This window comes from Delphinus delphis, chromosome 3 (genome assembly GCF_949987515.2).
Source record: "Delphinus delphis chromosome 3, mDelDel1.2, whole genome shotgun sequence".
Lineage (NCBI taxonomy): Eukaryota > Metazoa > Chordata > Mammalia > Artiodactyla > Delphinidae > Delphinus > Delphinus delphis.
In genome coordinates, this window is record NC_082685.1 from 130177927 (window position 1) to 130196204 (window position 18278).

Consider the following 18278-nt stretch of genomic DNA (forward strand, 5'->3'; position numbering starts at 1 on the left):
TCAATATTAAAATATCAAAAAATTGTAACAGTGAACAGCAATGTTTTTTATTGATATAGTTTGAGTTCAAAGAATGACATTCATTATTACATCTGTGTATTAATGTATATTATATTCAACTTATATGACTTTTTGTTCACTTCATTGGTTTCACAAGACTCAATAAAATTTCAAAAGACAGGAGTTGAGAACTATGACCTGTAACAAGAAAAATTAAAAGTGCTGTTGGAAAACTTAGGGGGAAAAGAGTTTCATCCTTTATTTTCAAGGAATGTCTATATAGTATAACTACAAACAGTTGTATCATTGAGTACAGAGCTCACATTGCAAACATTTAACTATGTTCATCACATATCTGATGATATAAAATCAAAATTACTTTTAAAAGCTTGTCTATTTGTCATGAAAATCATGTCATTATATTTCAGTGACTCACTACTGTTTAAAGGCTCCTTTTAAGTAAAAATAGGACCCAATAATTTTTAACCAAAAGTGTATCGTTTGTCCTGTTTGTTATAGGATCAATAAACACTATACTAAGACATGGCATTTAGACATAAAATATGTCTAAAACCCCTGAAGAATACAATAAAAATAAGCAAGACATTTAGAATGCTTTAATCTTTCCAGTTAACACCATTTGTATCAGTAACTGCAACGTTGTAACTTTTAGCATTTCACATAACTAGTCAGCAAGGATGTCTTTTTAAGGGTGGGAGTAAGAACAGAAGACAGGAGAAACAAGAGTGTCAGGTTTCATACTTCTATTAAAAAAATCAAAAATCAAAACTATTTTCATCTCCGCGTCAAAACTGTACCACAAACTTGAAGGTTGTTTTAGCTTTAATCCCATGACTCATCATCTACTGGATTAGGAGCTTGTGAAGAAGAAAACCGTGCTGTGTTCAAAGAGCTCTTGCCCTGGTAATTCTTTAAAAAGAAAAAAAAAAAAGAAACAAACATTTAATTTTAATGTAGCTTTAAAGTTACACTGCCTAGACTGAGACTCAAGCTTTCCACCATGTCTTCCCCAAATATATAAAAAATTTCATTCCAACTGACTCCAATCCATTTGAAAAACGGTACGTATAAACCTGGAAAGTCTAAATGCACAGAGGATTTCAAGAAAACTTTAAGCCAGTAGTTTTGGCAAGTGGAAAAACAAAGCTCTTCACTTCAATGAATAAGCATAAATATTTAATGATTAGTATGCTCATTGTTTCTGTATAAAAATGATGTTGCCTATAAACTGACAACAGAAGAGATATGCAACCACATATCTCTATTATTTTCTTACTTAATAATGTGGTCAGAATTCAAAAAATAAAGAATTCCTACAAAAATCTCAGAAGATCCCAAATTAGAATTTAAAATGCCAGCAGAATTGGGAAAGGAAGGTATCTGAGCATAAATCTCAAACTCACCTTTAAGACCAAAACTATATAATATGTATATAAAACTTTTAGAGAACTATTATTCTTCCAGGTATGAAAATAATGGAATAGGTAAATTACTGAATGTTATAGTTACTTCACAATAGCACAACATTTACAAAGAATAACTAAAAGCCAAGTTCTAAATTTTTCCCTTCAACTTACCTTTCTAGTATCAATTGATACAAACATATTTCCTCTTGTACTACCACTGAAGCCAGTAACATATATACTAAAGGCAATTTCTTCCAACCATGCAGGAACATCCTGTTGAGCCTTTAAAAGAAAAAATTAACTTCATATACAACATGCATAAAGTCTCAAAGATTGGCACAGTTTACTTTTCCTTAAAATACATATATATAAAATGTCCGCTTTCAATGACAAGGTAAGAACACTATCCATTCAGTTTTAAAAATTAAAAACTGGGGCTTCCCTTGTGGCGCAGTGGTTGAGAATCTGCCTGCCAATGCAGGGGACAAGGGTTCGAGCCCTGGTCTGGGAAGATCCCGCATGCCACGGAGCAACTAGGTCCGTGAGCCACAATTACTGAGCCTGCACGTCTGGAGCCTGTGCTCCGCAACAAGAGAGGCCATGATAGTGAGAGGCCCGTGCACCGCGCTGAAGAGTGGTCCCCACTTGCCGCAACTAGAGAAAGCCCTCGCACAGAAACACAGGCCCAACACAGCCATAAATAAATAAATAAATAAATAAATAAAATTAAAAAAAAAAATTAAAAACTTACATCTGACAGTACTTTCACTAGAGGCTGTGCTAAATGGCCATCAGATTCAGGATCAAAAAAGGAAATAGCTCTGCCAGTATTTCCACAACGACCAGTACGCCCAATTCGATGAACATATTCATCAATGGTAGAAGGGAGATCAAAATTGATAACATGCTGAACATTTTCAATATCCAGCCCTCGGGCAGCTACTGAAGTAGCAACAAGAGCTAGGCACTTTCCACAGCGGAAATCTCCAAGGGCTTGTTCTCTCTCTCTCTGTTCTCGATCACTTGAAAGAAGATAAAAGTATGTATTAGGACAGCACTTAAGAAAATTATTTAAAAGAAACATTGAAGTTCGACACAAATTTCTTTTTAATAACAGTAAAAAACAGCAACATTTAACATTAATGTCTACTTCTTACATACCAAGTATTATACTAATTCCTTTCAAGTCATAATTTAGTTTGATTCTCATAATAATACTTTGAGGTTAGGACAATTAACCCCATTTGCAGATGAGGTAAGGTGACAGCTAATACACAGAGCCAAAATACAAACTCAAATATGACAAACATCAAATCTTACCTATTAATAATCTCTTTCTAGTCTTGACAAAAAATATACTACTTGATCAGAATGCCACCTCAAAAATTGCTGCTTTTTGAGTGTGGGTGGGGGCCGGGGGCCCGAGAGGTTCCGCCACCGCAGCGCTGGGAGCCGCAGTGGTTCCGAGCGGGGCTCAACATGGCGGAGAGAGAGGTGGAGTCCAGCCCCCGAAAGAGGACCAAGGTGGAGGTGGTGCTCTTACCTGAGAAGAAGTGGGGTCGTTGGCATGCCCTGATGTATGAGAAAGATTTTGGCAACTATGAATGTCATTTTCTAGTCTAGCCCCTTTACCAACATTTAAGAACGTGGAAGAGTGTGACAAGTTTTGTCATATCAAGGATGTACCCAAACAACCTGCAGAGGCGAGGCCAATTCCACATAGTTGAGTGCCTTTTAACGTTTGTCTTGAAACTTTTCTTATTTAATTCTTAGTGGTTTTTTTTTCAGATGGAGAATAATACAGTACTGTCGATTGAGCAGTTAAAAAAAAATTGCTGCTTTTTAAAGAGCATAATCTCTGAATTCTATATATTCACTGATTAATCAGAAAGATTAGATTCAGCTGAAGAAACACCTAGCTCTAACTATCAAAGAGCCTTTTAAATAGATGTCTTGAGAAGTTACCAATTCTCATAATAAGAAGTCTAAGACACACCTTTAACTCGCCCATCCCCGCCACTTGGTTCTTATAAAAACTTAAAATGAAGATGAAGAATAACAGTTTAGATCTTGAGATCTTAATTCTAGGATTTTATACGAGTTAAATATACTGACATTTCTTAACAAATGACAAACAGAAGTTACCTCCTTACTAGGAAATCATATCAATCTACTCACCCATGAATACTTGTTGTTGATATTTTTTCTTGACAAAGAAAAGTGGCAATAAAATCTGCTTTTTTCTTCGTTTCAACAAAGACCATAGTTCTTTCATCTCCTACAAGACAATGAAACAATGATTAACATTCAAACTACAAAATTAGGAAAAGAAAAGAAAAGGGTAGGGTGAGTAGGAAACTGTCTCATCCACCACTGTATTCCTAGCACCTAGACTGAGGCCTAATAGGTAATAGTAACTCAAATATTTCCTGAATGGATGAATGTCAAAGATGGAGAGACAAGGACTTTTTCCTACTTTAGGACTAAAAAAAAAAAAAAATCAGCTTGCCCTTTGACTTCCTAAGCCAACCAAGAAGTAGAGACTTAGGGAAAGATAAATGATATCTACCTGCCAACTCTTAACAGTTCCACAATTTTGTCTCAGGCCCTTTGTTTCCCTCTCTATAAATAAATGCTTTTGTTCTTTACTTCCCAAGATCATAGAATCTTTTATTCTACCTTGACTACCAGAGGTATTCATAATAATGGCATCCAACCCAGGGCTGACAAACTCTACAATATTCCATGTTCCAACATTATCTCTTAATTCAAACCCCTTAATCCCCAAAGTATCTTATATATACAGAAAATTATCCCAGGGCCTTAACGCATTAAAAAATATTTACTTGTTATTTTATAAGTACTTAATTGGCTGAAATTCAAGCATGAGCCAGAGACATTTCCACACAAGGAACTTTTCTATAAAATGTTAGAGAGGAAAGATATTTATAGCCTTAAAGTAAGAAGGTATTACATTTCATAATCCCACTCCCCCATCTTCCTATGAGCTGGCTTCACTTATTCAACAAATATTTAGTGCCTAGTAGATGCCAGTAACTATTCTAGGTGTTGAAAACACAGCAATAAAACAAAGCCCCTGCACTCACTGTGGGGAGGCAAATAACAAATATTATGCATTAAGTCTAAAAAGGAAAAAAAATCAGCAGAATAAAGGGCCCAAGTGGACGGATGTACCCTCTCTAATTAGATGACATCTGAGTAGAGATATTACTAAAATAAGTGAACCATTCAGATACCCGAGGAAACAGTATTACAAGCCAGAGGGTAAGAACAAATATAAAGGATCGATCTAAGGTATGGGTGTTCTTGGTGTGCTCAAAGAAAAAAAAAACAAACAGAAAAGAGGTCCCCATGTGGTTTTTATGTTCTAGGCAGAGGGAACATCAAGAACAAAGGCAATGAGGCAGAACCATGTCTGCTATGTGTGGGGAATAGTAACGAGCAAAGGGTGCCTGGAATAGGGTGAGCAAGGGAGAGCAGTAGGATTTGAAGACAGAGGGGTAATGGAGGCCATATCATGAAGGGCCTTGAAAACCATTGAAAGATCTTTACTTTGAGAAGGGAAGCCACTGGGTTTGGAGAAGAGAAGTGGAAAGATCTGATCTTTGTTTTAACTGAGCAGCTGATGGGTTCTGATATACTTTTTATTTTTATTTTATTATTATTTTTTTTTGGCGGTACGCGGGCCTCTCACTGTTGTGGCCTCTTCCGTTGCGAAGCACAGGCTCCGGACACGCAGGCTCAGCGGTCATGACTCACGGGCCCAGCCGCTCTGCGGCATGTGGGATCTTCCCAGACCGGGGCATGAATCCGCGTCCCCTGCATCGGCAGGCAGACTCTCAACCACTGCTCCACCAGGGAAGCCCGGTTCTGATATACTTTGATGCTAGATAGAAAAAAGAGGATTTTGCTAACAGATCAGATGTGCACACTGGAGAAAGAACTCAAGGATGCCTCAGATTTTGTGTCTGAGCAACTGGAAGAATGGAACAAACACTAAGTGAGATAGGAGGACTGTAAGAAAGGAAGGTTTAGGGGTGATATTTAATTATCAATAAATCACAGATATCTATTAGACAACCAGGTAGGAAATCAATAGAGCAACTGATTCTTACAGTAATAAATGAGTTATATCCTTGAGACATAGTCATTTTATTTATCAGAGAGTAATGATTTTATGTTTTATCAAAAATTACCTTTCAATCCAACAAGATGCCCAATGCCAAAACTGATAAATTTGATAGTCAGTTACCTAATACTACTGTGCAGCTTAAAGCCTCGATTTCATCTTTTCTTGGTTCCCAGTGTGAATCTCAAATGGTAATAAAAATTTAACTCCCCTGACACTTCTCTAGTTTTTTTCCTCTACTGATTTGGTATTTTTTCTCCTTCAGACAATAAGCTATACCCCTTTGGTGGCAGCAATAATGCAAATTTAGTTTTATAAGCAGACCACCTGGTGATCTTTGTAAATGGATTAATGAATTATAGTTACGTATTTTGTTGCGTGAAAAATAATAGACAATTCATCTTGTTAGCCTTTTTTGACTATTAGTCCATTGTGAACTAAAATCAATTAAGAATCTAAAAAGAATTCTAGCTTTGGTAGTTAGATTGCCATTTTTTGTATTTCTGTGTTTACTCTTTACCTGTGGCTGAAGTGGTAGAAATGAAGCTATAAGCTCTTTATGTACCTATAATTCAGAAAGGGCTTTACCCACCACTATGTATAAGCATTATGTTAATACTCTATGGAGAGTATTAACAAATTATAAAGTCTCTTAAAGGAGCTCAATTCTGATTGGTTTACAGAGATAAATTAGAGAATTTATAGAGATAAATACTCCTAAAATTCCTGGAAAATAAAGAAATTGACTCATAATACTTTAACTATATTAAACTTAAAAAAAAATTCTTCCTATAGGAGCTAAAGCAGAAATATTTTAAGATTCCAAGTTCCCATAATTAAGTGAAATCTTTGGTAAACAAGACTAACTTACTTGGTTTTAAAAATACAAATGTATTTTCTCGAATTTATCAGTGTTAAGTAGAAAACAAACATGTATCTTATTTTACTTGGGTTTTTCTTAATGTATAGAGATTTGCCAGTCAAAATAACTAACATTCTCCATAATGTTTTGTTTAAGTGTATGAAAATGTAAATCTGTGTTCAACTAAACTGACTATTCAACACTATCTACCGTTTTGTATACTGTCATCTGAAAGATAATTTCCAAGATCTTTGGCTTTAGATAACTTAAAATATTAGACTATATTGAGTTAATTAACTCAATAATCACTGAATATAGGATAGAATTCTCAAACATTAATTACTAAACATAAGTTTATATCCTTTTGCTTGTTATTTTTCATATACTATAGAGAGGCAATATCTTTGAGTCATATTAATGAATCTACTCGGGCTTCCCTTGGTGGCACAGTGGTTGAGAGTCTGCCTGCCGATGCAGGAGACGCAGGTTCGTGCCCCGGTCCGGGAAGATCCCACATGCCACGGAGCGGCTAGGCCCGTGAGCCGTGGCCGCTGAGCCTGCGCGTCCAGAGCCTGTGCTCCGCAACGGGAGAGGCCGCAACAGTGAGAGGCCCGCATACCGCAAAAAAAAAAAAAAAAAAAAAAAAAAAAGAACCTACTCAATTTTGCTACTTTAAGTGTAAAAGAATATGTGTGGTGTAGAAAGATATATGTGTGGTATAGAAAGTTCATGAGCTCTGGCAGTCAGCTACAATGTTTGTGTATGACATCTCTCAACTGTCCATCCCTGCCTCTAGTTTACTCTCTGAAATAGAAGTTACTACAGTTAAAATAATTAACATAAGTGGTTGAGACTACACTTGGAGTAACAGTGACCAAGAAATATAAACCATTTGTGTGTTTGTTTTTCAAGAAAAGAGCAAAGATGATCACTGATGAGCACACCCTTCAGGGTTGTCTGTGTCTTTTACTGTCTTTTATTTTTTTATACCTCTATTGCAACTGAGAGCAATGCAAATGATTCTTATCAATAAAAATACAAATGAAAATTTTCCCTCAAATGTAATTGATTATTGCTTTGTGGATACTGACCACTTTTGCATCTATTTGTAAATCCATCTTAGCTTTCCTGATATCCTATACATAAATGTGTTCTCTGGGGACTTCCCTGGTGGTCCAGTGGTAAAGAATCCGCCTTCCAATGCAGGGGACACAGGTTCGATCCCTGGTCGGGGAACTAAGAGCCCATATGCCGTGGGGCAACTAAGCCTGCGCACCACAACTACCGAGCCCATGCGCCTCAATGAGAGAGCCCACATGCCGCAAACTACAGAGCCCATGTGCTCTGGAGCTCGCACGCCACAACTAGAGAAGAAAAGACCCGCACGCTAAAGAGAAGCTCACGTGCCACAATGAAAGATCCTGCATGCCTCAACTAAGACCCAACACAGCCAAAAAACTAAAAATAAATAAACATAAATGTGTTTTTTCAATTCTCCTTAGAATTGGCTGTAACATCTTACTAGCTCCCTTTGTAATTAATGAGCTCAACAAAATCTTTGACACCTGTTCATTTAAAATTATGAAAAAGGCAGATGGTACACTACTATGAAATAATGAAACCTACACATTTTAAAGGCAGAAGAGGAAAGCTAGCAGATTTAAGTTAACAATTAGAAAAAGAGATAAATTATATGAACAAAAATATGTAAAATACTAGGATATATGGCATGACATTTCCATGCAAAGTAAAAAAAAAAAAGGCCATATTAGAAAATTTTATTTCAAGGCACAAACTAAAGCTATCTCAATCAAAGAAATACAACTTTCTATTGAAAAAAAATTTTTTTGAGGGTAAAGAGATAGATTTCTCATCAACATTGTGAAGGGACAGAACTAGAGCTTTAAAGTCCCTTCTATCTCCAAAATTCTTTGAACTATGAATACAGGAAGCCTTAGAGAGCAGAAACTGGGAAGTAGAAATACAACAAAGATTTCACTTTTAGTGGAGTAAACAGAGCTTGATGTAGATATGTTACTCTTCCTTTCTATTTTCTAAAACAAGAAAATACGTATTTCTGCTGGAATAGTTTTTTGTCAAACACTGTTCAAACAAAGTCTCAAATTCTTCCTATTTTTAACATTTATGGAGGAGAAAGGATTATACTGCTACATCATTTATCCAAAATATCGAATCATAAGAAAAAGAGCTTTAGAGAAAGAGGAAACAGTGAAAACTTATTTATTTAACTTATGCCAAATAATGTTTAAAGTCATTTCCAGAAGTCATTATTGTAAAAATCAAAATCATAACAAAAGATAATTATATCAATGTAAGGTACCTATGTTTCGTAGAATTTCGACAAGTTTTTCTCTTTTTGAGTACTGGCCAACTTGGAGAATGGTCTGCTGAACATCTCTACATGCTCCACCCACTTGTCCAACAGCAACAAACAAATAATTCGACTTTAAAAACTCCCCAGCCAACCTTGAAAGACAAGAGACAAGAAAGAAAGACAAGAGAGTATTCCTTAACTTATCCTCTTCCATTAATACTCATAATATTTACTGAATTCCTGCAAGTGTTACCTCAATATTAATAAGCCAGATTATAACAGCTATAATAAGAGAAGGTGGATACTTACATCATCCAAGTACTTAGATGTACATCCAAGTACATTCAAATATCAGTACTTTGCACATTCAAATACCAGTACCAAGTACATTCAAATATCAGTACATCCAATGTACATCCAAGTACATTCAAATATCAGTATTAAATGTTAAGATTTTGCAAAATACTTAACAACTACTAGTGAAAAAGTCTGTGTCAAATTACGGATAAGTAATTTCAAGTGGATGTGCTCACCATACAAAACTATATAAAACGTGTATATAACAATAAAAAAAAGTATGCTAAGTATCAGACTACAAGCAGGAATTTTTTTATTAAAAATTAAAATGTAACCCTACAACAGAAATTCTGTTTTTCATTCATTGCTTTCATGTATGTTATTTCTAGGAGTTGTTTCCTGAAAATATTAGTTGTCAAATTAGTATACTTCAAATGAAGTATTAGAAGCAAACCAGATCTTAAGTCAGTGCTTTTTGTAACATGACAAACATAGAAAATGATAATATTTGTACAGCATAATTGGGCAAAAAAATGTGATGATGTGAAGAGACTAGGGGCCAGGGCCACACCAAGTTGTGGAGGCTCACCTCAAAGGTTGGGGGTATCAGCATCTTCACACACACACAACTCACTGACAGCACACAATTAAGAAGCCCTGCTCTAGATCACCCAGGAACATGGAGTAGGGAGAAGGGGAATTGCCAATTACAGAGCAAGTTTGGAAGGAAAAAAAGGGAAGGTCATGTAGCAGTCATGTATATACTCTCCTATGTAGCAGTGCCAAAAGCAGTCCCTTTCTAGCCACCTCCTAGCATATCAAGAAAATAGTTCAAACTCAGTAAATCCATAATCTTAATAAATCACTGCTGCTTCTCTCTCTTCATCTGCTCTCTTACCATAAAAGAAAAACACTGTTGATATACTACCTCTAGAGACAAGAACCCTCTCAAACCTTGAGATCATCTGCAAATCTTAATTGTCAATCATCCTTTACACTCATGAAAACATATTCTGAGTGCCTCGTGTCAGGCATACATGGTACAAGGCACTGGGTGTATAAAGATGAATGTGATGGTCTCTGCCTCTGAGGTGCTCATATCAGGTAGCATAAATATAATTATATTAAAAAATAATTACTATAATCTAAAATATTTATATAGGTTAATATTTACATATTTTAATTATTTAATGATTTACTATAATAATCCAGTGTTACAATAGTTAATATCTATTGAACCTAACTATATTCCAAGAAACATGAAAAGTGTTTTAAATAGTTCCTTTCACAAGATACAGGATTCTTTCACAAGACTGGCAGGAAATGGATGAAATGATGTCTGTTAAAGAGTCTTCAAGTTTGAAGCTTCATCTAAGGAAGCAGCAAGCAAGAATGTGAAAAAATGATGACTAGGGAAAGGCACTCAATGCATAAGAAGACACAAGGATAAATAATGAGGAGGAACAGAATTTGGCTTGTGTGGCTGATAGGAAATAGTCTAAATAAGCCAGAAATACATTGGTCCAGGTAAAAAAGTGGCAAATGAGGCAGAAACTGTCTTGTGTAAAAGAATTTGAAAGTTGGTTAGTCTGTGGAGATGGAAAGACATGGGAGGGTTTATCTTAAATAAATAGCTATAAAGATCAGACTTTGTTTTGGAATTTTTACCAGCATAAAAATGAAACTACAGGCAGGGAGACAGGTTAGAAAGAAAGCTACCACCAATGAGCAGAGGGAAACTGAAAAGGACCTAAAATAAGGTGGGAAATAAAGAAACTAACGAATTTGAAATATTTTAGAGATAACTGCCAAGTTGAACACTTTTGAAGGGCAGAATTAAAGGAGTATGAGGGAGGAATCAATATGATTCAAAGGACTCTGGCTGCCAAAGACCACAATGCCAATAAGGAAAACTGGAAAGGAAAGAGGGAGCTGAAGAATAGGTTCAATTTTGGACTTGATGAACATGAGTTACCGGTTAATTCATCTAAGAGGAAAAACAATCCTAAAGAGTTAAATCTAAAAGTCTGGAGCTGAGGAGAGAGATTAAGCATACAAGTAATAATTGGGTTGTTTGTTTTTCATATTAAGTTGTAGCAGATCTTTACATAATCCCTTATGGAACATATCATCTGCAATTATCTTCTCCCAACCAGTACATTGTCTTTTTGTGTTTCTTCATGGTTTCCTTCACAGTACAAGACAAACAACCCAATTTTTAAAACTGGGCAGAGGACCTGAATAGACAGTTTTCCAAAGAAGACATACAGATGGCCACCTGGCACATGAAAAGATGCTCAATATCACTAATCATCAGGGAAATGCAAATCAAAACCACAATGAGATACCACCTCACACCTGTCAGAATGGCTATTATCAAAAAGACAAGAAATAACAAGGGTTGGCAAGATGTGGAGAAAAGGGAACCCTTGTGTAGTGCTGGTGGGAATGTAAATTGGTACAGCCACTATAGAAAACAGTATGGAAGTTTTTCAAAAAATTAAAAATAGAACGATCGTATGGAGCAATTCCACTCCTGGGTATATATCCAAAGAAAATAAAAACACTAATTTGAAAAGATATGTGCACCCCAATGTTCACAGCAGCATCATTTACAATAGCCAAGATATGAAAACCTAGGTTTCCATCAACAGATGAATGGATAAAGAAGATGTGGGGTATACATATATGCAATGGAATATTACTAAGCCATAAAAAAGAATGAAATTTTGCCATCTGCAACAACATGGATGGACCTGGAGATTATTATGCTTAGTGAAATAAGTCAGAGAATGACAAACACTGTATGTTTTCACTTATACGTGGAATCTAAAAATAAAAGGAACAAATATAACAAAACAGGAACAGACTCACAGATACTGAGAACAAACCAGTGGTCACCAGAAGGGAGGGGGCTGAGAGAGGAGTAAAGGAGGCGAAGAGGATTAAGAGTTACAAACTACTAAGTATAAAATAAATAAGTTACAAAAATGTAATGTACAGTACAGGGAATATACTTCATATTTTAAAATAACTTTGTATGGAATATATTCTACAAAAATACTGAATTACTACACTGAGCACTTAAAAATAATATAATATTGTAAACCAACTATACGTCAATCAAAAAAATACAGGTAATAAGTTTGGGAGAGTAAACAGGTACAAGTGCAAGCCAAGGAAATGGATGCTTCAATGGTTCAGTGAATATGTAGAATGAAAAAAGTGGACTTTAGACAGAATAATAGGCAACTTGTAACATTTAAATGCAGACAGTAAAGCAACTGAGAAGTCATCAAGAACTCAAGAATATAAACAACTCAAGGTCAGGAACTCTATCCTATTTATCATATAGCCCCAGGGCTTATAATCAAATATGGCTCATAAAAAGTCCTCAACAAATATTACTGACTGACGGTAGTATACATTAGTCATTTGGGCTGGCCAATATCTGGCCAAACACTTTCCTATTTCAGGGTAAATTAAAAAAATAGATGGGACTTCCCTGGTGGCGCAGTGGTTAAGAATCTGCCTGCCAATGCAGGGCATACAGGTTCAACCCCTGGTCCAGGAAGATCCCACATGCTGTGGAGCAACTAAGTCGGTGCGCCACAACTACAGAGCCTGTGCTCTAGAGCCTGCATGCTTCAACTACTGAGCCCGCGCACCTAGAGCCCATGCTCCACAACAAGAGAGGCCACCACAATGAGAAGCCCGCACACCACAACAAAGAGTAGCCCCACTCGCCACAACTAGAGAAAGCCCCACGTGCAGCAACGAAGACCCAACATAGCCAAAAAAAAAAAAATTAAAATTAAAAAAAAAAAATAGAGTGGCTTTGTAGCAGCAGCGGCGGCTGGTCTCCAGCATCATGAGCGGCTTCAGCAGCGAGGAGCACGCCACACCCTTCACCCTCGAGTACTGAGTCTTCCTCAAAAATGAAAAAGGACAATATATATCTCCATTTCATGATATTCCAATTTATGCAGATAAGGATGTGTTCCACATGGTGGTTGAAGTACCACGCTGGTCGAATGCAAAAATGGGAGATTGCTACAAAGGATCCTTTAAACCCAATTAAACAAGATGTGAAAAAAGGAAAACTCCGTTATGTTGCAAATTTGTTCCCTTATAAAGGATATATCTGGAACTATGGTGCCATCCCTCAGACTTGGGAAGACCCAGGACACAATTGTGAACACACCAGCTGCTGTGGTGACAATGATCCAACTGATGTGTGTGAAATTGGAAGCAAGGTATGTGCAAGAGGGGAAATAATCAGGGTGAAAGTTCTGGGCATACTGGCTATGATCGATGAAGGGGAAACTGACTGGAAAGTCATTGCCATTAATGTGGATGATCCTGATGCAGCCAATTATAATGATATTAATGATGTCAAGCGGCTGAAACCTGGCTACCTGGAAGCTACTGTGGACTGGTTTAGAAGGTACAAGGTTCCTGATGGAAAACCTGAGAACCAGTTTGCTTTCAACGCAGAATTTAAAGATAAGGACTTTGCAATTGATATTATTAAAAGCACTCATGACTACTGGAGAGCATTAGTGACTTAGAAAACTGATGGAAAAGGAATCAGTTGCATGAATACCACAGTGTTTGAGATCCCCTTCCAGTGTGATACTGATGCTGCCAAAGCCATTGTGGATGCTTTACCACCACCATGTGAATCTGCCTGCACAATACCAACAGATGGGGATAAGTGGTTCCATCACCAGAAAAACTAAGGAAATTTCTCTGGAATACAAGTTGATATTGCTGCATCCTATTCGTCTGAAAGCATTAGATGCAAAAGTAGTAACTTTTCCAAGCTTTAAATTTATAGAACTAATCAATCAAATTCTGCTGTGACCAATGCAATATATCCATACTGTTATCCATCTAAAAGCATCTTTCATATCAACTAAGATAACTTTTAGTTCCTGCTTAAATATCAAGACAGTTGTAGTTTGGAAGTCATCTGTGAATAAATGTCCAAGATAAGTACGTACTGGATGTATATGTTTGCCACGTGTTAGGAAATAAATAAATAAAAATAAATTTTAAAAAATTTTATTTATTTATTGTTGGCTGTGTTGGGTCTTCATTGCTGCGTGCGGGCTTTCCCTAGTTGCGGCGAGCGGGGGCTACTCTTTGTTGCGGTGCGCAGGCTTCTCATTGCAGTTGCTTCTCTTGTTGCGGAGCACAGGCTCTAGGTGCTCGGGCTTCAGTAGTTGTGGCACGTGGGCTCAGTAGTTGTGGCTCGCGGGCTCTAGAGCACAGGCTCAGTAGTTGTGACGCACGGGCTTAGTTGCCCCGCAACATGTGGGACCTTCTCGGACCAGGGCTCGAACCCATGTCCCCTGCATTGGCAGGTGGATTCTTAACCACTGTGCCACCAGGGAAGTCCCAGAAATAAAATTATTTTGTTGAAAAAAAAAATAGATAGGCAGCAGGAATATTACCTGCTAATTAGGTAGGTATTTACCCACCTAGTATTAATTACCTATGATGATGATGGGAATGTAGATACCCCATTTCAAATTTAAGACACCATTTAAATATAAGAAACTATTCTTTTATGTACCACTAAGAAAGAAAAAAATCCTGGCAACTGGCCAAATGCTTTATTACGATTTAGACTTTTTCCTCAGTAAAGAGCTCTTTTTAACTTTATACAAAGGCTTTTAAAATCATCTAATAAGTAATACAAATTGATAGTGTTTGACCCCACGTAACATTCTATCAGACCAGGGGATCCACTTTCAGCAAAGGTGGTATTGCAGCAGGTGCACAACCATGGGGTCCATATCATATCACAACACCCAGAAGTTGCCAGCCTGACAAACTGGAACTGTCCACTGAAAGAACAGCTAAAGGGACAGCTTGGAAGTGATTCTTTATGAGGATGGAATATCTTTCAGTAGGAATCAAAGATCTTCATGTGGTACATGGGTCTGTGAACCAAGAGATACAAGCAAGGGTGGTCCACATACCATCCATCACTTCCAGTGACCCACATGGGAAATTTGTGCTTCCTACCCCCACTACAAGTATAGGTTCTGCAGTTTTGGAGGTCTTGGTTCCCAAAGAGAGAATGGTTCCACCAGAGAAAACAGGAAGAGTCTTACTGAACTGTAAGCTAGAGCTGCTGCATGGGCATTTCAGGTTCCCTGTGGCCAAGGGATCAGCAGGCAGGAGGTAGAGTCACCACTCTAGCAGGAATGTGTCATCCTAATCTCAGAACTCACAGACCACAGAGTACGTGGTATGATACTCAAATATCTGCGGAAATTGGTATATAAATTTTCCAACACAAGCACAATTCCCCCAAGCTCTATTATTTGGTTTGAGGAGAAGGCACAACAATAAAAATAATTTCATTTAGTAAGCACTTATTAAATCCTAGCTAGGTGTTGCACTCATGTGCTCGCTCGCTCGCTCACTCTCCCTCTCCCTCCCTCCCTCCCTCCCTCCCTCCCTCCCTCCCTCTCTCTCTCTCTCTCTCTCTCTCTCTCTCTCTCTCTCTCTCTCACACACACACACACACACACACACACACACAGACTTTAATAAAATGTGATGCTAATGTAAAGCCAGGAATTAAGGTAAGAAACAATGAAAAATAGGGTAAACTTCCTGGAAATACTTCTAAACTACCTACGTTACAATCTTAAATTTAGGATTAAATGAAGTAAATCTCTCAAAAATAAGATATTCACAGTATTTCTCCTGCTATAAAAGCATCAAGTACATAGCAACTACTTTTAAGAAGAAAAAATTTACCTTTGAATTTCTTCTGGAAAAGTTGCGCTAAACATAAGGGTCTGACGCTGTTCCTTTGATGGCATTCCTGGGCAGGAAATTAACTTCTTCATTTCTGGTCCAAAACCCATATCCAGCATGCGATCAGCTTCATCCAAAACTATATATTTGACTTGTCTGAGACCAATCTTTAAGGATATTTTCAAGGGTGAGGGCAGAGAATGCATACTAGTTAATGTATTAAACTAAAATATTCTCTACAACTCCAACTATTAATATATTCTTAAGGATGAAGATTAGAAATAAATGCATACAACAAAGAGAACTGTTATGTTTAGGTAATACTACCAGTGTTTATTTCAGTTCTCAATTTTGCCTTATGTTATAAAACATTTTATAAGAAAGAAACCAAAACATCTAGATCAGTACTACACAATACACCTTTCTGTAATTACTTAAAAATTCTGTATCTTCACTGTTAGCCAGTAGCCACATGCAGCTATAAGCACTTGAAATGTAGCTAGTGTGCCTGAAGAAATGAATTTTTAATTTTATATCACTTTGACATTTAAATAGCCACATGTAGCTAGTGACTACTGTACTGGACAGCACAGATCTAGACTATATTATCTGATAAAGTCAGACTCTTTAATGTAAAAAATAAAATTGCTTAACAGCATGACATATTCAAATGTCTTGTAACTGCTAAACTTATTTCTAACTCCTTTAAACCCTTAATAAATCCCCCATTCTCTAATCACTCAGGAACAACTGAGAAACTTTTCTAACCTATCATGGATACTTAGTGCTAAAAACAGACACACATTTGCAAAAAGAAAACAAGTTATTTTGGTACCCCAGGGAAGATGTTTAATCAAGGTGGATTTCTCTGGATACTCTTAATAAGTATCCTAAGAAAAGTCCCTTTATGCAGAAACAGCATGTTTTGAACAATCCCTTTAGAGAAGGGCCTTAAAAAAGCAAATCAGAGTCATGAAAGTGAACTGAAAATATTGATACAGAGATGTAGTACTGTGGTATGTGAATACCAAAAAGAAACACATAGCCCTAAAATCTCTTTCTGAAGACAGAAAATTAATAGTCCTGGATAATAATCACTCCCACACCTAAAACAGAAGACAAAATTACTGATGCCACAAAGGCTTTCTTTCAGGAAAAAAAATTTATTTCATCAAGACATATGAAACTAGATAAAACCACTTATTACATTTCTCTCCCGGTGTAGTGGGGTATAGGATATAGATTCTGGAATCAGATCCAGATTCTAACCCTAGCTCTATCACTTACTAGAGCTAACTGAGAGGTTTAAAATAAATTACATAATCTCACTAAGCTTGTTTTCCCAAGTATAAAATGGAAAATACTATTTACCTCCTATTTTCATTATTTTAAGATTTATATGAGAATGCATTCAAAGCATCTGATGGGGGCCTAATATATAAATGGTGCTGTAATAAATATATGTATCTTTATACCAATCTCTCTCTTCCCCAAACAAAAAAAATTATTAATCAATACCACAACTTTGTTATCCCTCTAGAGCCTACCTTTTCTTTACGTATGATATCCATCAGTCTCCCAGGAGTAGCACATAATATATTACAGCCTTGTACTATTTGTCGAATGGAATGCCCCAACTGGGTTCCCCCATATATAGCAACAGCTCTTACACAAGTCCTATTAACAATAAAAGTAAATGCCACTTTCTAGTTACTTGAAAATTAGCCATTTGTTTCTAACAAGATGTAAAATGAAATCCATAAAGGAAAAGCTAATACATTCAACATAATTTTAAAAAAATTAAATTCTTCCCAGAAAGAAGCTGAAAAGCTGTGAGAAAAAAATATTTGCAACCTGTCTGATAAAGGGCTCTTCAAAAACAATGATAAACATGACCAACACTCACGCAATAAGCCAAAAACATGAACAAATGGTTCACAGAAAATACAAAGGTTTTTAAACACTTTAAGTTCAACATTACTTTTAAAAGCAAAATAAATGAAGACTAACAACATTTTCCCTCAAGTGTGATAATACCATGTTATCCAGGGCATAGGGAAACTGGCATTCAGGAGGATAAACTGATACAACACCTTTCACAATTTTAATCTCTATTAAAATTTTAAAACATATCTTTTTCCCAATAAATTCACATCTAGGAATTTTCCCTTCAGATGTGTCCCCACACATGGGTAAAGATGACTGTAAAATAATATTCACTACTAACATTATTTTTAGTATCAAAAGATTGAAACCTATCTAATTGTCTAACAATAAAAGACTTAAAATTATAGCCCACCCATACAAAGAAATACTGTGCATTCATAAAAAGGAGTACAGTTCTAGAGTAAACAATAGCTCCAACATACACAACTTTTAAAAAACAGGGTGACAACAAGCTTAGTATGCCACCATTTGTTGAGAGAA

General features: G+C 36.5%; 1 protein-coding gene and 1 pseudogene across 1 annotated transcript in view; one reads left to right on the plus strand and one right to left on the minus strand.

Annotated features, from left to right (window-relative positions):
* Nucleotides 1-638: 638 nt before the first annotated feature.
* DDX4 (DEAD-box helicase 4) overlaps nt 639-18278 on the minus strand; it is a 66773-nt gene continuing 49133 nt past the window's right edge. Inside the window, exons 14-20 of the mRNA XM_060007037.1 lie at nt 17399-17528; nt 15852-16018; nt 8781-8926; nt 3606-3705; nt 2179-2449; nt 1599-1709; nt 639-921 (exon numbers count right to left, since the gene is read on the minus strand). Coding sequence (XP_059863020.1) covers nt 844-921; nt 1599-1709; nt 2179-2449; nt 3606-3705; nt 8781-8926; nt 15852-16018; nt 17399-17528 — 1003 coding nt within the window. The 3' untranslated portion in view covers nt 639-843. The remainder of the gene's footprint in view (nt 922-1598; nt 1710-2178; nt 2450-3605; nt 3706-8780; nt 8927-15851; nt 16019-17398; nt 17529-18278) is intronic.
* LOC132422235 (inorganic pyrophosphatase pseudogene) lies at nt 12943-13813 on the plus strand (annotated as a pseudogene).